Consider the following 21,749-nt stretch of genomic DNA (forward strand, 5'->3'; position numbering starts at 1 on the left):
ATTTAAGACTTCAGGTTGATTTTACTATTAAAAAATAATATCATGCTTATAACGATATTCAGTTATATTAAATTTCATCTTCATTGTTTTTTTTTAGTATTATATTTTATACATTACGGATTTTGAAGTATTGACAAATTGTATATACTGATCTAACGTTACAATTTAATAACAATTAACAATTTTAACACAAGTGAACAGATAAATGAACACACAAAAAACGTAACCATGAAACAGATTTCATAAAAAAATAATGTATCTTTCGAAAGTATATTGATTAGTGTTTTATATGTAAAACTTTTTATTAACTATTATTAGCAACTACCATCCAAATACATATTCCAATGCTCGAGATATTGCTCCAGATGATCGTTGGGCGCCGGCAGTTGAAGGCGTCGGACTGACAGCTGATACGTTTTGTAGTCGAGGAGGTCCCACAGCTAATTGTCGAGCCCCGCTTCTTAAAAGAAATACAAGAAAAATTAATTTTTAATTTGTTAATATTAATTTCATTCTGTATTAACACTTTACCGACCGGCAGTTTCACTACCAGACTTACGCTAAATACCGGCACCTTTTCGCAAATCTTCGCGAATTTTACCTTTTTTATTTAAATTTATGTATTTTTTGATACGGTCCGAATATTTAGTTGAATTTTTCTAAACATGTTAAAAATGTATCAATGCAGCAATTTAAGTCATTATTATGTGGTTCTCAACATGTGGATCGCCGGAAATAAAAATGAATTATTACATTTCCTTATTATTAGATTTTTAAAATGATTATCTTGATTTTAAAATTATAAAAATGAATAACCTAGAAATTTAAATAAAAATAATTTAAATTGAGTCATCCAGCGGTTCTCAAACTTTTTCAAATATAAAAAAACTTTTTTCAAGCACACTTTTTTTTCGTATTGTGATATTTTGTGCAAATGATTATCTACAAAAATGAGAAATGACATTTTTACTAATATGAGTTTACTGATATATAATTCAATTGCAATAAAATATTCACTCACCATTGTAATTCGCTCCATCGTAATGCGAAATCTTCCAGGCACATACACAGATATTGTACATTATCTTTCACGTGTAAATCACTTTTCACAATAACTATTTATATAATGCAAGTTTAAAGTGCACTCACCATTATAAATTTCTCCACACTAATACGGAATATTTCAGGTACACACTTTATTATTATTCAATGTCTTTCCCTTGTAATTCACTTTTCACAATATTTAATTCTAAAATAATACCAATACGAATTATCAAAAAAATAAAATTCAAAATTCACAAACGTTATTTTTATTATTTACCTAGTAATGTTTCTTCAAATGATACGAGGAGAAACATTCACCAACATGTAAAGCTACTTTACATTCTTTGCACATGTAAAGAGAATCTTTTCTTATTTTATGTGCGATACAAACTATGCATCTTCTTCTTTTACGCTCATTAGTAGATGATATCCTGACTAATTGGTGTTGTTTTAAACTGCCTGAAAGCCTTTGAAATGAGGGAGCAGTGGCGAATGTGGATGTCGGTTATGAATTTTCAGACATTTCTGAAATTGTTGGTGTTTCTGTTTCTGGTGTTTTTTCCTCTATCCAATATTTTGCTATTTTCAATAAATAATCATAAAACTTTATATTGCTGTTTGAATTTACACTTCTATACACTGTAAATGTATTGAATAATGCACAGTTAAATAAATACATGGCCACTTTTTTCGTCCATTTTTTAGTTTTACGATATATTGGATAGTACGAAAGGTATTGATCAGCCCGATCTACTCCCTTCATGTATTTATTGTAATCAATTATACAAATTGGTTTTTTTATACGCAGCCCAGTTCTTCTGTCAGATTTTTCAGTGTTTACAATATTTGTATTATGGATTGTTGATATCATTCGAATATCTCTACTCTTTACTGTTTTCCACAATTGTAATAAAATTTCCCCGTTTCGCTTATATTTACTTTCAAATATTCGTAGTTTAGCCTTTTTTAGAATATCCGGTAAGCCCCACATATTCTTATTTTTTTCTTGTATAATATTTTTAACTTCTTGTTTGTACTTATTCCAAGTTTGAGCACGGTATCTATTTGTTTCTTCTGCAATAATGCGGAACAGGTCATCACCGATAAATTTTTCGGCGATTTCTTCAGGGCGCGTGATATCAACATCAAAAGTTGCTCCCGACAATCCTTCAAATGGCTGGTTATGCCTAGGTGTATCAGTTTCACACCAATCTAATGGAATATCATCATCCTCAGTATCTTCTCCATCGCTAATAGGCATCATTACTCGAGGACGATTTCTTTCATGAACAATCGAACTTGTATCACTATCACTAAAGTTTTCGTTATCACTGGGAATATTTTAATCATTGTCCGCGTAATTTTCCTCTACAAAACTATCTTCTGCCATTTATTTATTTGGGTTATAATTATATTTAAATAAAAACTATATTTTTAACACTTTGTTATATAAAATACACTGTATTTATATTTTTATAGACACTATATTTTATAAAGAGGCGTAAGCGTAATATGTTTAAAGAATCACTGCAGCACAAAGTTCCTTTTATTTATTTTATTTTTTTATTATTTTTAGAATATTCACTCGAGCACACGAAAACAAGATGCGATTTACACGACAGCGTTAGCTAAACTGAATTATTATTCATATTTTTTTAAGTGAATCATATTATTTCTTATCTCAAAAGAAATTCCCAATTTCAAAAAAAGAGTCACTTCTGAGAATCACTTCCAGTAAATCGGTGCTATCTCGTGATAGATAAAATTCACTCAATAAAATAAACGGTCGAAATTTCCAAATTACAGGACAGAAAAAATACGATATAATCTCGCTAATCTGTCAATTTATAAATTCGGGAAACCGGTACTATCTAATAAATTAACTCACAAAAAATGTTAGTGTACTTAAAAAAATGCAAAGTAGAAAGAATTTACAAAATATATTTGATATAAATATATAGTTTTTAAATGGATTTTCGAATTTGTATAGATAAACAGTACCTGATTATATTATAAGACACAAGTAAAGAAATACAAAGGCAGCTCAATTATATTTGAACTATATCTTTATTATATATGATTTTGTTGTTAATTTTTACTGATAACACTGGGAAGATATTTTACATACTTGCAAAACAAAAATACCGTCGAGAATATTTGGGAGCATTTGAAGAAGAGATTGATAAAATCGAAATAACCACTAAAAGAGAGCTAATCGAGAAGGTGATTCGGGAATAGAATCATACTTTGAACCTTCAAAAATTAAACAACGTTTATAAAGTAAATTCAGGCACTTATTTAATCTAAAGAAGGACATACAAAATATTTTAAATATAGTCCCGAATTGCATAGTGAAAAATATTTTTATTTTTGTTTTGAATTAAAAAAATAGAATTTATGACTTCTCACAACTAAATTAGTTCTTTTTCAATAACTAATGCTATAAAAAATAATAAAATAGCAAAAAAACGAATTTCTGCATTAAAAATTATAATATATAAACAAATTATAATATATAGACAAACGTGTCTAATAATAATGCCAGGCACAGTAATTAAATATTTTTTTTCAATATCAAATGAAACTTCATACTAATATTTAATTTTTTTCAAAAAAAAATCTTAAAAAATCTCTAAGCATATATTTTTAATTTGATAACGAAATCATAGCTACCGCTCACTCCATATGGCGTGCGCGGTATTTAACGTTCGGCAGGCTCGCACTCCATATGGCGTGAGCGGTCGGTAAAGTGTTAATATTAATTTACATTCTAGCTGCTATCTGCATATAATAAATATCTGAAATGGTACACCAAGAAATTATTTACACTTAACCGACGAGTCAGGTAGTACCTACTCATCATGTTTGCTGATGGTAATCCACGGAACAGGTAAAATCTACCTTTTTTTACTTTTGATGTTTAACGACGGGTTCTATAGTAACTACCCACAAAAACTAAAACTAATTGTACTACCATCTATGAAATGAATGCTAGTACTACATGAGAAAAATAATTGGTTTATTTTTCTCATATTAGCTGTTCTAACCTGTTAACGATTGAAATTTAAGATGCTATTAAATTTTTTCATATTTTTTTTAAATTGAAATAAACACATTTTAGAGTAAATTAATTAGGTTTCAATTTTCATTTTATCTAGGAGATTAACCTAAGTTGTGTAATTGGCGTAGGATGTCAAAGTAGTATTTTTTATTCTACAATATTTACTTAAAATTTAACTAATGTTACTTTTAACACGAGTAGAGATAAATAAGTATATGAGAGATAAATCTTTCGAAAATAAGTATTATTGAGAATAAAATGAATATTAAATGTGCACTGATATCTTAATCACAATCATCAATAACATAAATCTGTTTTCAGAGAAATATATGTCAAATTTTGAAAAAACAGATTTACAATTTTGTATACATTCCTTCATAAGGTTCTTTTGGATAATCGTAACTGACAAAAATTATGATTAATATAGGAATATATTTTATTGGAATAAATTGGCTAGTTTATGCTCTTAAAACTTAGGCTTCCAGAAGTGGTAGACGAAAGACAATATGTTAGCAAAAATTTATTGTCTGAATTTTAAAAAGTATTTTTTTCGACAATGTAATGAATGAATGAGAGCGAAGAAATAAATAGGGCAAAAAGGTTTTTGTACACAGTTGTCTTATTCATTTTAATTTGTACTCGTAGATAACACAACAAAGAATCAGCGTATAAAGTATTTTTAGAAGTACTTGAATGTAAAGAAGATTGTTAAAACGCTTCTTATTGTTTGATAGACGAAATATTCATAAATAATCAGATCGATACTTTGGTGACCAGATTATTGTGCACAAAAAAATTCCACACAGCGAAAATTCTGAATATAAATGATTGTTTGATTATCAAATATATTTTAATTTTAATTCCAACTGCTATATATTCTTTTCTATTTTTAAGTAAAAAAATTGGTCATAAATGGCAACTTAAGTCAAAATTTGACCTGCTTGTTTATTATATTTAAAGAAAAGGTTTCTTGAATTCTTGTTTTTTTTCGCAAAACTCGCAATCATGTATTAACATTCAACAATATAGCATTTAATTTGACTTTGAATGAATGGATCTCTATCAGATAAGCCAACAAAACAATGTTTAAGCCTTTCACCCCAGCTGATGATATTTTTGTGTGCCATTTCGAAATTTGCTAATATGTGGGGGAGCGCCTATTTAATGCATACAGACGTTTTCTTGACGACTTCCATAGGTGTCATATGCGGTCAAAGGGTTAAAGAAATTAGGTATAATTGTAATTTAATTTTAAAGTAATAAAAAAACAAGTCGCAAATTTCTACAAAACATAATTACCCGTGCCGGATGTAAATATTGTAAACATTAAAGGGGATAATGATATAATTAAAATATTTAATATAAATATCGAAACAATATTTTCCGGGGTATTCGAATGCTTTGGTTTTGCTAAGCAGTAAACATGGTGAAACATTTGAGCGGTACTAGGATTATATTTTTAATTACTAATTAATAAAAATAATAATAATAGTAATGTCAGTACCGGTATTAACTGTTTTTCTCTCGGTAATACTGGTATTGAAAATCCCGGTATTATTGCAAACTCTAGTTAGGACCCTGAGATGAATGGAGTAAATGTACAAATGGATTAGAAAATTTTGTAGCAGACTCTTTTTGACTGGTTAGTAACATCAGAGTCCATCGCAGCAGTTGAAAACATTGTGTTCTACAAAGCGTATTTGTAGTAATTTTAAGCAAAAGGTTTTTTATAGGTAGAATTGTTTGTGTATATAAAATAATAAGAGAATGATTATGGTGACTATTTTTTGGGATGAACAAAGGTTAATTTTGGAGTACTAGATAACATCAATAGGATAAAAATGAGTATATTATATAAATATTACCTGCTAACGAGCGAAGCATTAAGATTGTTGCTATTTGGTGGTTGATTACAAGCCATTACACCGATCATCATTCCTCCTGGCAGAACCCTTCCGTTGAGCGCCAGCGCTCGTCCAGCTTCTGTCCTCGATGTGAACCTCAACCATACCCAATTTCCTTGAGATGGAAATTTCTTTTCTGCATGTTTTATAAGATAATTAATACAATAAATAATACAATAGATATATTAGAATAAAGTATGAATAATCACCGATAATATTGCCACAGTTTGAGAATTGAGTTAAGATCATATTGGCAGCGTTGGCAGGAAATCCAAAAACAGTGATCCAGTACTCGTTTTCTTCATCGCCCATATAGCAGGTTGCCTCGGGACTAATGTAAGGGTTATGCGAATAACTTTCGTTGATCAGTGATTGGTTATGTTTTTGTGCAGTGTAGTGAGAATACGCTTGGTTGATGTTTTGCGAATCGTTCAGCCCGATAACGTTCTCAGGCGACTGATAATAGTTTGCTTGTGTCGGAGAGTTGAACGGAGTCGTCGGTGACTGTGCTTGCTTCGCGTTCCAATCGGACTGATGCAGAGAATCAAATAGTCCTTGAGTCGGAGGTCCATTGGCTTTATTCGAGAATGATATATTGTTTGCTTGTTTCTGTTGCAAAGGCGTACTGTAATGCGGGGCAGGTCTAGCAGGCGAATTTGCTAAAGGAAAAATATACAAATTAGATGTTTTACCGATAAATTTTGATTGTGATTCGTTCAGGGCCCCCCCTTGAATTTGGACAAAAAAATGCATACAATTCAATTAAATATAATAGAATGCTATAAATATTAATAAAATGGAAATATTAAAAAAACTGGAATGATGTTTCTGATTCTAAACCGAAAATTCTGGGGTTTTCTCTCAAAATATTAAAAAAAAAAAACAGTCTAATCTAACCCGAAAATATTAAAAAAAATATGTTACTTCAGTGAAATCATATCGAAATACATTTTCATACATATTTACTAGTGAAAATATAATTTATCTGGTAGGTGCTAGTATAATTATACAAGTTACATTTTCACCAGTGAAGACCAAATACATTTTCACCAGTAGATATATATTTCTGCTGGCGAAAATATAATTTATCTGATAGGCGCTATTATGCTGCTCTAAAATGTCTATGAAACTCAATTTGACTGTTGCGAAACACAAACACTTGCTGTTCAAACCCAAACCTAACCGAAAGTTCTGAAACTAATTATAGTTTTCTCCAAATCCAAAAGTTCAAATTTCAAACTACGCCAATTCTACTCTCAGGGAAAAATAAGCGGAAAAAGAAGTACATACAGACCTCACATATTTCTCAATAGTATCTGCACTTCGATATTACACTGTCTTAAAAATAAAATAGCTATTTTTATCGATATTAATACAGACTTCTAATATGAGAGTATTGGTCAAACTATATTCAAATCGAATTTTGCTCAATAGGAGGGCGCAAAGACAATTATCATTTCACAGAAGTCAAAAATTCGCGTCAAAAGCAATAAAATCGTGTCGGCGCGTCGCAGTGGGAATGCTCGGTAATGAGCATTCCCACTGTGATGGCACGATTTTATTGCTTATGACGTGGATTTTTGACTTCTGAGAAGTGATAATTGTTTTTTGCCCTCTCCTATTAGTCAAAATTTGGTTTAGATATGCTTCACTCGATTCTGTTATTGTACATTGTAATATTTGTATAGTCCTAATACGAACACTAGATAATCGACTGTTTCTATTGTTGGTTTTATGGCTTTTGACGTGGATTCTAAACTGGGACCCCCCTTGAATTTGGCCAGAAAAATGCATGTCATTTACTGAAATACTATGAATTTTAATGAAATGGAAATATTAAAAAAATGAACACTGACTGGCCAGCTTTTGCTTTTCCCCTGGAAAAATCTGAAATGAGATCTGAAATTTGTTATTTGAACACAATGAAAACGAGTTTTTTCTCCAAAAATCACTAGCGATGAAAAATTGATTTACACGTTGGGTACCTCAAACATGGCAAACATTATAGCAATGCGTTAAGCATGAGAGCTTTGTTCAGTTAAATTGTATGTGACTCAAGTCTTAGTTTAAATTTGTATCATATGTGGTTCGGTCGATCTGATCATCTCAGCAAATTACTCGCATAAAGGCACACGCACATACATGTTACAATTAGATTACATATACACCCATACCTCGCTATACGGCCGCTCTTTATACGGCCTTTCGCTATAACGGCCCTCTTTAATTATGGCACGTTTTCGATTTACGGCCTAAAATGTTTCGCTATAACGGCAAAAAAACTTTTTTTCGATGTCGATTTTTAAAAAAATTTAAAAATAGATTTAATTTGCATAATTTTAAAATGAAAGGTGAAGCAACTAGCGCCGATGAGGCCGCACCTAAGGAATATCCCAACATTTTAAAGGGAATTATTGAAAGAGGTGGTCATAAACCTGAACAAGTGTTTAACATAGACGAAACAGGGCTTTATTGGAAGCGAATGCCTGATTGCACGTACATTTCAAAAACCGAAAAATCTTCGCCTGGTTATAAGGTGTCTAAAGAACGATTAACTTTGCTACTTGGTGCAAATGCCGCAGGTGATTTTAAGCTGAAACCTTTTTTAATATATTTGTCCGAAAATCCAAGGCCTCTTAAAGGACTAAATAAAAATCAATTACCCGTCATATGGAGATCCAACAAGAAAGCTTGGATGACTAAAGCTACTTTAGAGGATTGGTTCAAAAATCACTTTTGCACAGAAGTGAAAAAATATTTGCGAGACAATAACTTAAGCAACAAGGCTTTGCTAATTTTGGATAATGCACCAGGGCATCCTACTAATTTATCCGAACTATCTGAAGATGTCATGATTGAGTACCTTCCGAAAAATACAACAGCTCTGATCCAACCAATGGATCAGGGTGCAATAGCCACTTTTAAGGCATATTACCTACGCCGAACTTTCCGACAATTTATAAGGGAAACCGATGGAAAATCTTCAATTAAAACATTTTGGAAAAACTATAACATCAAGGATGCTGTTGACAGCATCAGTGAATCATGGAAGGAATTAAAATTAACAACAATGAACCATGTTTGGAAAAAAATATGGCCAGAATGTGTAAAAAGTACTGATGCAGAAGTTAATTGCCTTCCTGAAATTAGGCAAAACATTTTGGATCTAGCACATGATCTTGGCTTTGAAGGTTTGAAAGAACGTGATGTGCTTGATCTACTTGAAGCTGATAGGGAACCCCTTTCATATAAGGAACTCATTCAGTTGCAAGCAGAACCGGCATTTGATGAAGAAACAGAGCCTGTTGTATTCAAACAGCTAACATCAAAAAAATTGTCAAAACCTTTTTCCTATTTCGAACAAGGAATAAACATCTTCCTTGAAAACGATCCTGACGTCGAACGTAGCGCTAAAGTTTCTCGAGGAATTAACTCAGCCATTAGCTGTTATTAATCACTGAAGAACGAAAGAGACAAAAAGGCAAGACAAACAACGTTGGACAATTTTTTTAAGCCAGGCCCATCCTTACCAGCGAAAAATGAAAACGACAGTGATCTGCAGGTTACCATTTCTTCATCGTCTTCAGATTAAAGACATTTTAAAAAAAATTATGTATGTATTCATACACATATTTTATGTAACATGAAGTTGTTTAATTTTTGTTTATGGATTATTGTTGGTTTTTGGAGTCTGTTATTATTTTATGTACAAATGTATGTACTTGTTATGTATGTATTTTTGATTTAAATGAAATAAAAAGATAAAATGCATTTTAAATGATAAACCATGTTACATATTTAACAAATTTGGAACCGATCCCATTGAATTTGTATGAATTTGTATTAGAATAATTGATTCGTTATACGGCTTTTCACTGTTATAAATTGGTTTGTATTTTATTGTTTAGATTATTTTGTGAAGGCTTTTTTAGCAAGAAAATATTTTTTTCAAAGTTAATTTTAGTGTCTGTAATTTTTTGAAAAATAAGCAAAAACCTACGATGGTAATTGAACACTACAAATATATGAGTGGGGTTGATTTTCATGGTCAGATGTTGGCATATTATCCATGCCAATGTAAAACCGTAACACATCTCATGCAGGAAACGAAAATCACAGTCCTCAGTCCGCCGATCGTTGTGTGCGAGTGACTGTGATCTCACTTAACAAAATACTACGCACTGTAGCGGGATACTGTGATCACAGTCCTGTTTATTATATTGATAAATTTATATTTTACAATACCATCACTTAATTTAAAAAAAAAAAAATTCGTAAATATTTTTCATATATGTTTTCTGACTTTTTTGATGACATTTTTTATCAATTGTTCAAAAATTTTAAATATCGAAATATAGTTTTTTATATATTTCCGAGCATACTTCGGCTAGTTAACACTGTTTGACTGCGAATCCTCACATATGTTTTTGCGCAAACACATGTGTTTGCCAAGATCGAAACACATCCAAAAAAAATGCATCTCTATCCTGTCCAGAAACCATATGTTTTTTTTTATGTAATAGTCCTTTGAACGTTTCTTAGTTTATTTATTGAAAACAAATTAGTTTTGCTTTGGAAGCCTTTGTGCGTGGATATTCGTTCTCGTTTTTTTTCGTGAATTTTTAAAATTTCATTGATTTTTCAAAAACCCTAAGAAAATGGCTTCAAGCGACAATAATTCGGATCGTTACGTCGATGAAATACTTGCGAATAGTGATTCAGATTACTCGGTCGAAGACAATATTAGTGATGATTCGGACAATGAATATTTCAGTGATAGTGACACTCCAATTGGAAGAATTCGTCCTAAAGTATATTGTGTACGTAGTGATAAGGAAAGTGAAAGTGATACAGACAATGATTTGGATTTAGTGTGGTCGGAAACAATTAATCCCCCTGGTCTTGGATTATTTTTCGCCAAAATTTTTAAATGTTTACAAACCGGCACAAGAGCTTTCATTGGATAAATGCATTGTTCTATGGAGAGAAAGGCTGTCTTTCCGGACATATAATCCTGGAAAAATTATAAAATACGGGATTCTTGTGAGAATGGTTTGTGAGGCTACTACAGGTTATATCTGTAATATGATAATTAACACTGCGGATGGCTGGCCTCTAACACAAACCATTGAAAGCGCTTTACAGCCGCATTATAATTTATGGCACCATGTTTACATGGATAATTTTTATAACAGCGTATCTATCACAGAAACGTTTTTACAAAATAAAATTAGAATTTGCGGAACAATCCGTATAAATAGGGGATTACTTGCAACTTAAAAAATTTCAGGTTGAAAGAAAATGAAAAGACAAAGCGCGACAAAGAAATAGGGGAGCTTTCTGGAACAGCGATATAAAAAATTAACAATTAATTAAAATATTCTTCAGACAAGGCGATGAAACAGTTTCCCATGTCTAATCGACCCCTCGCCCACACACACACACACACACACGAATCTGCTAATCAAGTGCGACCAAAATTAGGGGAATTTGCAATAACATTTAAAGACGTCTTACTTTTAATACGTCACGGATTATTTTATAATAAAATCCAGGATAATGAATATTGCACCTTGCAAGGGAGACGATATTGTGAGAAAAATTACACTTGCGTGAGGACCAACAACCGTGGGAAGCAGGACGATATTGCGCAATAATATTGACGGAAGTCTACTATATAAGGGGTTGGAGTTTCCATACAAGAACACATCCATCGGCACGGGAGCAAGCAGCTTCACTCAAGTCCACCCTACGCCAGCGAAGACTTCCGAGACGCCTGCCTGGAACTTCGTCCTGTCGCAGAACCCCTGGACGTCCACAAAGCGCATCCACCACAGCAAGAACCGAGCCAAGATCAACCCTTTTGGAACGCTAGCCGAACAGCTGATATTTTGGCCATCCAGCACTATCCGTGAACTTTTCTCCAGAATTACGGCCAATATTTAAAATAAATCGTTGTCACGTAATATACCATTTAGTAGCTAATAAAAAAGCTACAGTTCAAAGGGCATCGCTATTTTTGTTTTTGAGAAGAAATTGCTGCTGGAGCTAAAAAAATTTTTTTGTTCAAGGACAAAATTTTTGAGGAGGACGTCTGGTCATCTTATTTTATAGACTCTATAAATTTGAAATTCTGGTATTTATAATGTCCCACTCTTCTTTGTTTGCAGCATTACAGGCAAACATTTATATTAGTTATATTATATATACAAAGAGATAATTTAACAAACCGAAAGCTAACGTCCTCGCTTTTGTTGGCGATAAGCTCCCAGCTCTCGGCGTGATCGGTTGATGAAATTCACCCATCAAAAACGGAGGTAGAAAATTCGGTCCTGGACTGCCTGAAGGCGAATGAGTAGGACTTCCCAGCGTCATAGGTTCCATTCTAGAATAAGCACAATTGACAATATAGTTACAATAATAAGATTAATAAATAATCGTGGATCTTGGAGATTCGCCATAAAATAGGTGGCATAACCTCACTTTTGATTTGAAGGATACAAATCAGACGTTAGATATTCGTGCAGAGTAAAATATGGCAAGTTTTACCTTAATTTATGTGTTAATTAAAGTTCAAGTGTCGGGTGGCACACAAATGAACGATTGAGGACAAAATGGACAAAAACGCCGCAAGTTTAAACTTCAACCGCCCAATGCTATCTAATTTGACGTTTGCCCTCGCTAAAAAACTGTTTTACCGACGGTAATAAAATTTTGGTTCGTTTATATGGCAACAGATGGCAATAGTTTCTTTTAAATTTAAAAATATACTTTAGTTAATAACAAAAGCTTGTGGAAGCAATGGCTTCTATTCTGAAAAAGTGAATTACATATTACGTTTTGTCGTTATTTGGTCGCATAGTGAAACATTTTATTTTTCGCTAAAGCTGACCGGTTTTAAAACTGATAATTTCCTGGAAGAAAGAATAGCCGCGCAGTGACATACCTATTTAAGGGTATCCATATTTTTTCCCGTACACGTTCCCCGGTATGCAAACGTTCGTATCTGGAACTCATTAAATTTGATTTTTTGCTAATTAGAAAAGCAGCAAAACCAACGGCGCTTAAGAGAATTGCAATAAAAGATCTTTCACATTTTATGATAAAATTAATATTAACGTCTGTTTTAAAAAAAATACTTCGAGCGTGGGGTCCTACGTGAGTGAATCGGTTGCGTATGCTCAAAATTTTTTTAATTAAAATATTATTACAATTACTTTATTTGATGTTAATGAGACACCAAAAAACCTTTTTTACATTTTTATATATTTTTATTGCAGCAGTATCGCGCGGCGGTGTCAAATGCAGAATAGCTTGTGTTGGTGTCTCTGCTCTCTGACAAATGTGAGTATTACAAATTAGTACATTACAGTAGTATTAGTACATTATAAGAGGCTATTAAGACTAATTAGGCCGTTTTATCAAACTTTTTAGGATAGATTACAAACAGAAAAGTTCACTAACCACTGCTTTATAGGAAAAAAGTAAATATAAATAATACAATCTATTTGCTCTTTGTGGCAAAATAGTACAAAACAGTTGTATTTAGGGCAAACCTAACACACTAGATCAAATTGAGCTTGATTATTAAAAATTCCCCCAGGACAACCCGAAAAAGGGATTTGGCTATTTTGCGTAGATATAATATATATATATAATTAGCTTTTCCCGGCATAGTCACTTTCATATGATAATTTTCATAGATATTATTAATTAAATTTTCTATTTAATTACAATTTCTATTATATACATAATTTACATTAATCGAGATTTAAATGCAGACCTGTTGTATAGTGACGGATTTAAAGTAAATATGTCTACGTCTCAAATTCGCACTATAAAGTTAGAAAAAGATTTTTGTATAGCTAAAATTTTATAATCAAAACATTTTGCTTGTTGACTAGCGATATAATCATTAAACACCAAGAGGAAACTAGTCGTTCGTGTAAATTATAGTTATATTTTCTCTTTGACATTATTGTTAATCATACATATTTACGTGATAAAAAATATGCAATGGTAAATATGTTCTTCAAAATATTTACAAAAAATATTTCCACATTAGAGGTTGAGGTAGAGGTTGAAGTAAATAAAAATTCAAGGCATGATTTGGATCAGGTGCGGAATATTACGCAATTACTGGGGTTTATTATATTAGACATCTGCTTATCATGAAAAGAAATCGTCTTTAAATATATTTTTAGGGATACTAGGATGTAATAAATATGATAATATTTCAAATAATATGGAAAAAAAATATGCTTCGTTTGATGCGAGTTCGAATGAACTCTCGTTTTTCTAAGTCAAAAGTAAAGTGGTTGTCGTGGATGAAGTTGCGCAACCAATTTCCTGACTAGTGTCTTAAGTTTATATATCTTAAAATATTCGGAGGAAGTCGTGCTTATTTCAGTCCTCGATCCTCTGGGCAATATCGATGATTTGGAACGAAAACCGAATTTTAGAAACCTAAGGAGATCGATGCTGAAGTAATTCAGTTTGTTTTTTAGTTTAAAAGCTCTTTTTAAAACAAAATTTCCGAAGTGATAGAGTTCTTCGAGCAAAAGTTTAAATTCACGAAATGACGTTTTTTAACTGTCCTGCAATATTCTCCACAAACAAAAATTTCAGAAATGGTCTTTGAACAAAATTTCCGAAATGACCATTTTTTAGCTCCCGTAACAATTTGTCATTCTCCTCCTCAAATAAAAAAATCCGTGATTACATTTTTTTAACTTCCGCAGTAATTTATCCAGCTTGAACAAATATTTCCAAGATCGCTTTTTTATTTTAGTGTCCTCATTTGATATTTTAAAAATCGTCACCATACCTTAGCCTACGTGGAATGACCGTATTATCAGAGCTCAAAGGGCCAATAAAATACTTAATATGATTTTACTTGTTATATTTTACTTAACATTATACGCTGTCTCACCACCGTGTCCGCGCAGTACGGAAGCCAGTAGTATAAGAAAGAGCTATCGAGATTTTCCGACTCAGATTGTGCCTAGCACTTCCTAGTCATGGACATGACCCAAATTAATCAGAACATAAATATCATTTTAAGTGCATATAACCTTTTTTACACTTTAATCTCAGCTGATTTTATAGCTGAATCGAGATTGTCAGTAGTATAGATTTGATTGGCAACGCTGCAAAACTTCTTCAATTGCTTAATTTTTGTATTTTTTTTTTACTTCCACTACCAAGGAACTGCCGCTTTGTATGTAACATAAATTAAATCTTCATACAAAATATAGAATAACAGTTTTTAAACTTTGATATTGGGTGTTAGGGTATTTCAGACAAAATTCAAGTTATTGTGACGGGTCAAAGGGGTATCACTTCGCAGCCAGTAAGACGCAGGTGGAAATGTATTAGATTTTATTACATATATTGCGTCTACTATGATGGGCGAGTATCGTTTTCTCTGAGCGGTGGTGGAGAAGTTGGCGCAGGGATGTTGTCATTGGAAAATCCTCAAAATTCTTGTAGGTGGTGCAGTAGCAACGGTATCTCGGAGGCTGCTTTCTCTCTGCTACGGCGCTTGTATGGTGGAATCCCTCTCAGTATGTGTGCGTCCATGACAGTATGTTGTCTGCGGACGGGCGGGCGTCTGATAGGTGTCTGATAGATGACTGCTTGTGACTATCCTCTTCTCATTGGAGTTCAGGCTATCCGCTGCTGTATCCACTGCTGCAAAGCTTACTGACCAATCACATTCATGCAGCGATCGCTGTATTCGCTTCTTAGAACACAAAATAAGTATACGCCTTTAGAAAGTGACATTTGCTTGATGGATATCTCCGAGGTCGAAAAATTGTGTGTGTGTAACGGGAATTTGTCTTCTGTGACCGTTTCATAACAAATAAATATTCATCCTTGCGAGTTATTTATGAGGGAACCCTTTAGTTCAAGTAGTAAAGAGAACCTTTGTGTGATCGCACTGTTCACTTTTGGTCATAGTAATTACGCGAGTTTTAAGAAAGGTCTTTTACAAAGGTGGCTCTGTATGGTCCGCTACACTATGATTAGCATATTTTTGGAATTCTATGAACTGTGAGGGGTACAGAAATAAAAAAGTATGTGTATGGAAATATGTAATTTAATAGGTAGATTATGCATAATAGTTACATGTATCAAAAAAAGATTAATAAATCCATTATTTAAACTATAAGTAGGTATTGAATATTACAATATATATAAGCCACTTACTAGTATCAATTGTGAATTTTAAACTCAAGTCCTAAATTTACGATCTGTGGTAATAACATGCCGCGAATTCTTAAAATATCGGTTATGTATTAATTAGCATATAACTTACTATTTTAGCTGGATTTAAATCTAAAAATAGAACCATATATTTAAAATGACCAATAAATTCATATACATTATATGTATTATCTGGCGATAAAATATGCTAGCGATCTATATAGGCTATAAATTGTTTATGCGAGTAATTGACGCGGCGGTAAACTGCTAGCGATTAATTGCTAGTGGTGAATTGTGGGTGATAAATTTTCCGGACTTCGATTTAGCGTGAAAGTATAGTCTCAAGGGAAGACGAGGTGGCACTTACCTTCTGTGAGGGCCCCTGTCCGCCAAAACACTGTATCTCGAAAGGTCTCGATGTAGATCCCTCTGTGAAGGATATTGTAAATATTATTCGAGATTGACGAATGGCGGATGTCGTTATTCCTGGCGTTTGGCGATATAATTTCATGTTTTTTATGTTTTTGAAAAGTTTATCACGATTTTTATCTAAAGTGCTTACAAGAAAATACGTTATTATCCTTTAGTAGCAAAGAGGATGATGGCAAACGGTCGCTAACTTTCTGAATATCATATATATGTATTATATATTATTTAATCAATAAGTTGAGGTAGTATGCATAATCAAAAATATTAGAAGAACGCTATGTAAGGATATTTATTAATATTTATAATTTACATAAATTATTTTCGGTAGCCGAGTAAAGTTAATAAGCGAGTTGTATGCCCTTTTAGGGTCTTTCAAAAAAAAAAAAAAAAGTTCAACAGAAGGGTAGATAGAGTATACCCAAAATTATTTCGTAAGAAAATAATTACTGCTCTTAAAAATGCAGATCGGAGATCACCCACATAATTTTTAGGCTTTCTAAGAATAAAAATATCAGCTCTCGCTGAATTTTGTTCACTTTATTCGTACGAAAAACAACATTATTTATGAAGATTCTAAGAATGTTGTCAAAGAATTTTCAGATTATTTTAAATCAAATAACCGTTGTGTAATTGTCAGTCTTAATTTTCATTGGTTTGAAATTTTGAAATAAAATAGGGCCTCAGTTAATATATTTATAAGAGAGTTTTTATATACATTCTGATCTTTAGTTAATTTTTTTGAGTAACGTTCAGTTTTTTAGTTCATTTTTTTAGTAACTTTCATTGCACAATTTTATTTTAGCAGATGGTTAAAAATGGACAATAGTGACTCTCGTTTACAAAAACGAGGATGAGATAATTATAAGTATTGTCAACATCGGCTGAATTTTTAATCACTGAAACTAATTTCGTAAATGAAATAAAAATCAGTACAAATCACACTTCATTCAGACAATTACCATTATTTACTCTTTGCAGCGCTTAATCGCGTTAACCATGTCTTAACCGCCGTTTTAATTAATTACCTACTCGGTTAGTTAGTACGTGCTGCAATTTTGAGCTCGATCCAAGTGCAAACGTGCAATTAGACTAAACTGCCGCGTTTTGTTGCGGAGCCTTTTCGGGGTCCGTCACGTTTATTCGGCGGTCGATTTATCGACCGGCACCTTCTTCTTCTCGTTGCTCAGCATCATCTTCTTCTTGTTGCGCGCATTCCACTGTTGTTTCGCGTAGTTGGCAAATAGCGCCATTATATTATAATAATCTGGTCGGAGGATGGTCGTTGGGCAACCGGGCCCGTGAGAACTCCGCCAGTGACGCCATCACCTATAAAACGGAATCCATTGCGAAACCACGTACGGTGAAGTACCTACCAATGGATGCATCTTTCCGATGCCGATGCTGTTGCTGAGATAGTCAACCTTTTATTGAGAGAAATAAAAAAATATATTAGTTAGCAAAAATATAATTTGAGAAAAAAATTAAACGTCATTTTTTGTGGTATTATATATGACAAAATCCCTTGATTTTTAAATCCAGATTTATGTATTCTATTGTTTTTCTTAATTGACTTAATTGCTCAAAATAAACCTGTTCATCATTCGTCATAATATTGAACGACACTTTCTTGTCTATATTCTCCATCCGCGTGGAAGCAAGCTGACGTAATAGTTATTCGAAAATCGGGTGCATCATAAGATTCCCTATCGAGCTCGACGTGTAACCGTTACATTCTAATTAGAATCCACTACTATTTGCCTCTCAGCCATACACCATGGAGGTGCTACCCTGCGCTTCTAAAGAAATATTCACCATTTTATTTTTATTATATAATAATGCTCTTTTCTTATAATAAATACAAATATTTGATTGCTTTTGGAAACAACAATAGTAGGAACACATTTAATAATGACTATATTAATTATATTTATTTAAAAGATCTTTGAAATTCCGCGCAAAATTAAAAAAATCAGATACATAAGTAGCAAAATTATATAATGAAATTAGTGGTATTGTAGATTATTAAAATTTATTCATTTAACAATCCAGAACTGACGCCGATCTCCTAGAAATAAAAGTAGTAGGGGTGTCGCACGCAACGAAGAAAGAGATAAAGCATGCTATTTCGTGTAACGGTACTTCGTCCAGACGACATGGGAATCTTATGAAGCAAACCGGGTACGGACCCTATTCTTACTTCAAGCTATCGACATATAAGCTTAGCAAAATCTAATCAAAGGATAAAACTCAGCCCCGTGAAAAGTATCCATAGGAGTACCGCTGGGCAGCATTCTCGGCCCTCGTCTTTTTTCCCTTTTTATCCATTTGAACCCCACAGTACTGTCAACTTGGCTATATGCGGATGATTTGACAATCTATACCTGCGCATCAAGCAGGAAAATAATCGCCGAAGGATTTAAAGGGGGATGGCGGCAACTGCGCAACTTCTACATCAAGTGGAAGATAAAAATAAACGATGGCAAAACGGAAACTATCATGTTCTCTCATATAACAATGACGATTCTATTGTCACAAATAAAAATTAATGGTGGGGCAATTCTCTAGGCAAAATCTGTCAAATATTTCGGGTTGTACATGGATTGCTTAGTAGCAAAAATAAACTTTTGTATAAAATAATGGAAAATGGTAATTACATAATACGTTTTTGAGGTTATTATCTGCATATTCAACACATCATAATACATGTAACAAAAATATAATTTGGGCGCATATTTAGGAATGACTTTGTCAGTGACATTGTACAAATCAGAGGGGGAAAATTTAGCCTGCATTGATTTTTTTATTTGTTGATCACATCCGAAATTTGGTATTTATTTTAATAAATATCGATGCAAAAAAGTCCTGATTAATCTTAATTTAAAATTTAATTGTCCGTTTTTATAAACGTCAACTAGTTAAAAAAGTTAAATAATTGAAACACAAACAACTGATGTTTCGAGAAACTGATAAAACCTTAATTTTTTTTAATATAATATTAAAATAAAAATGTCCGGAATAATCCTTTGCGGAAAAATCCGAGCACCTAGAAATGAAATCACTATTTAATTTTCCAACGACACGGTCATTTTATATTTTTATAAAAATCCCCATTGAACAGTAGAAAGATTTAAAAACAGAATGGTTAGATAAATGGCTAGTCACTGCAAATCCCAATAAAAAGTACGACAAGGTACCTAAGTCTCCTAAGCTTTCTTGGAAATCCATATGCATAAAATAATTCTAAAAACTATAACAACCAGAGCAAAACTAAATTTTCTTTGCCGCAAAAGTAAATTAATTATGAAAAGCTAATTACTTATATTTGAATAAATAATAAGATCTAAAATTTCATACGCTTCTCCGGTTTAAGGAAACGTAGTTAATACTCTCACCATGGTTTGTCCGCAATTTGATTTAAACATAATTATCAAATTGAACTCTTTGATAAATTAAACGTAAAACACCGCGAGAGTAAAAACGCATAAATCCATTGAATAATTTACAACCTTATTTTAGTTCAATTATTTTTTTATGTGATGAATGCCACGTGTAAATTGGCATTGTCGTGGTGGAAAATATTCCTGTTTCTGTTCACTAAATACGACAATTCATGTCAATTAATATCACATTCAAATAAATTCATTGGTGCCAATTCTTTGTACCATTCGATTTTAGAAGTTTATATTACATTAAAACGTTAATATATAAGCATACATATTATCTTTTTTTCTGATACAATTCTACTACTTTGAGGATAGAAAGGATACTATTGACCAGTAACTTTTTTGTATATTATTATTAACCACAACCCACTTCTCATTATCTTTTACAATGCAATTGACGTTTAATTTTTTTTTACAACCCTGCGATTATTACAAATATTTTGATAAGTTAAGGGATTTATAATTATATGCGCATAGATAAATACAATAATTATTGGTAGTGAAGTTAGCAATATTTTTATATTGAAAGAGATGATAATTGGTATGTAATATATATCAGTTTTATCATCTCAGCTTACGTACTTTTAAAGATCTTCAGAACAACTCTCAGAATAACAATTTGTATAAAACAACCCTCTATAAATCATTGCAATAAAAGTAAAACAAAAGACCTTAGCAATCCTAATAGAATTCAATCCTAATCTAAAGTGGTTCACAGCATCAGCAAATGGACACAATAACACAAGAGAAAAACACAGCAACATTGTAAAAAGTACATTTCATTCATTAAATGTTGCTCAAAGAACGCAAGCTAAGGAATTGAATAGAAAACCGTCTTGATTGCATCCTTTTTTTCGCTTTTCTGACTTTGCCACAATGGCACTCGTAGTAACAACATTGACCCACAAAATAAACTACATTTTACACATTTGTGCATTTTGACCGAGTGTTGCACAATGCAATGTTTTGGTTTAGGAAATAAGCTCCGAGATCCGCCGCTAGATTGTCTTGCATTGAGATCGCGGATTTAATTACCAAGGGCAGAGGCTCGAATAAGTATATTTTTGTTGTTGATTTTTTGTATGTTTAAGTATGCTATGAATGGTGTGAAAAATGTACTGGATTATTACTTAGAACGTACACGATCGAATCTAGATCACGTATCAATCATGATCTACTGCTTCAAGGCGATGAACGGTTGAAAATTTATCATCTGGTGTTCAGATCTTTTATGGCTATTTAGAATGTTATAAATTAAGTTTATTAAATGTAACATCATTAGTTTAAAATTATGTTCATTTTTAAGCACTATGATTATAAAAAACTAAACTATATTATATTTAATTGAAAATTATACCTCGTATCTATAAGTAGACACGAAAGATAATGAGGAAATGAAGATACAAGGCCATTCTTATTTCAATCATTTGGCAACAAGTGCTTATCAGACAAACGTTATGCGTTCAGTGTGTTTTAAATAGCCGTGCTAAGTCTAAATTCCACAAGGTTTGTTACGTGATGCGTTTATTTTAAAATAAACTGCAATTTTTTTCTGTGTCGAGAACAGTGTCGAGAATTTAAGGCAGAAATAAGTGACGTTAATGGTAAAAAATAGTGGAAGGCTATTTGTTGTCACTGATGAACTCAATTAATATGATA

The 21,749-nt window shown here is 32.3% G+C and overlaps 1 protein-coding gene across 4 annotated transcripts in view; it reads right to left on the reverse strand.

The window, feature by feature from the left end:
- Position 1: 1 nt before the first annotated feature.
- Nup35 (nucleoporin 35) overlaps positions 2 to 21,749 on the reverse strand; it is a 143,488-nt gene continuing 121,740 nt past the window's right edge. Inside the window, exons 1-5 of one of the 4 annotated variants that reach the window (XM_088199357.1) lie at positions 12,559 to 12,689; positions 12,240 to 12,394; positions 6,219 to 6,668; positions 5,971 to 6,145; positions 2 to 457 (exon numbers count right to left, since the gene is read on the reverse strand). In XM_088199357.1, the coding sequence (XP_088055483.1) occupies positions 322 to 457; positions 5,971 to 6,145; positions 6,219 to 6,668; positions 12,240 to 12,393 (915 nt within the window). In that variant the 5' untranslated portion in view covers position 12,394; positions 12,559 to 12,689 and the 3' untranslated portion in view covers positions 2 to 321. Of the gene's footprint in view, positions 461 to 5,970; positions 6,146 to 6,218; positions 6,669 to 12,239; positions 12,395 to 12,558; positions 12,690 to 21,749 lie in introns of those variants that run through there. The other 3 variants (XM_088199356.1, XM_088199354.1, XM_088199355.1) reach the window with 3 other exon arrangements.

The sequence above is a fragment of the Plectrocnemia conspersa genome, unplaced genomic scaffold, assembly GCF_051122295.1.
Source record: "Plectrocnemia conspersa isolate PC_06_02 unplaced genomic scaffold, ASM5112229v1 ptg000012l, whole genome shotgun sequence".
Taxonomy (NCBI): Eukaryota; Metazoa; Arthropoda; class Insecta; order Trichoptera; family Polycentropodidae; genus Plectrocnemia; species Plectrocnemia conspersa.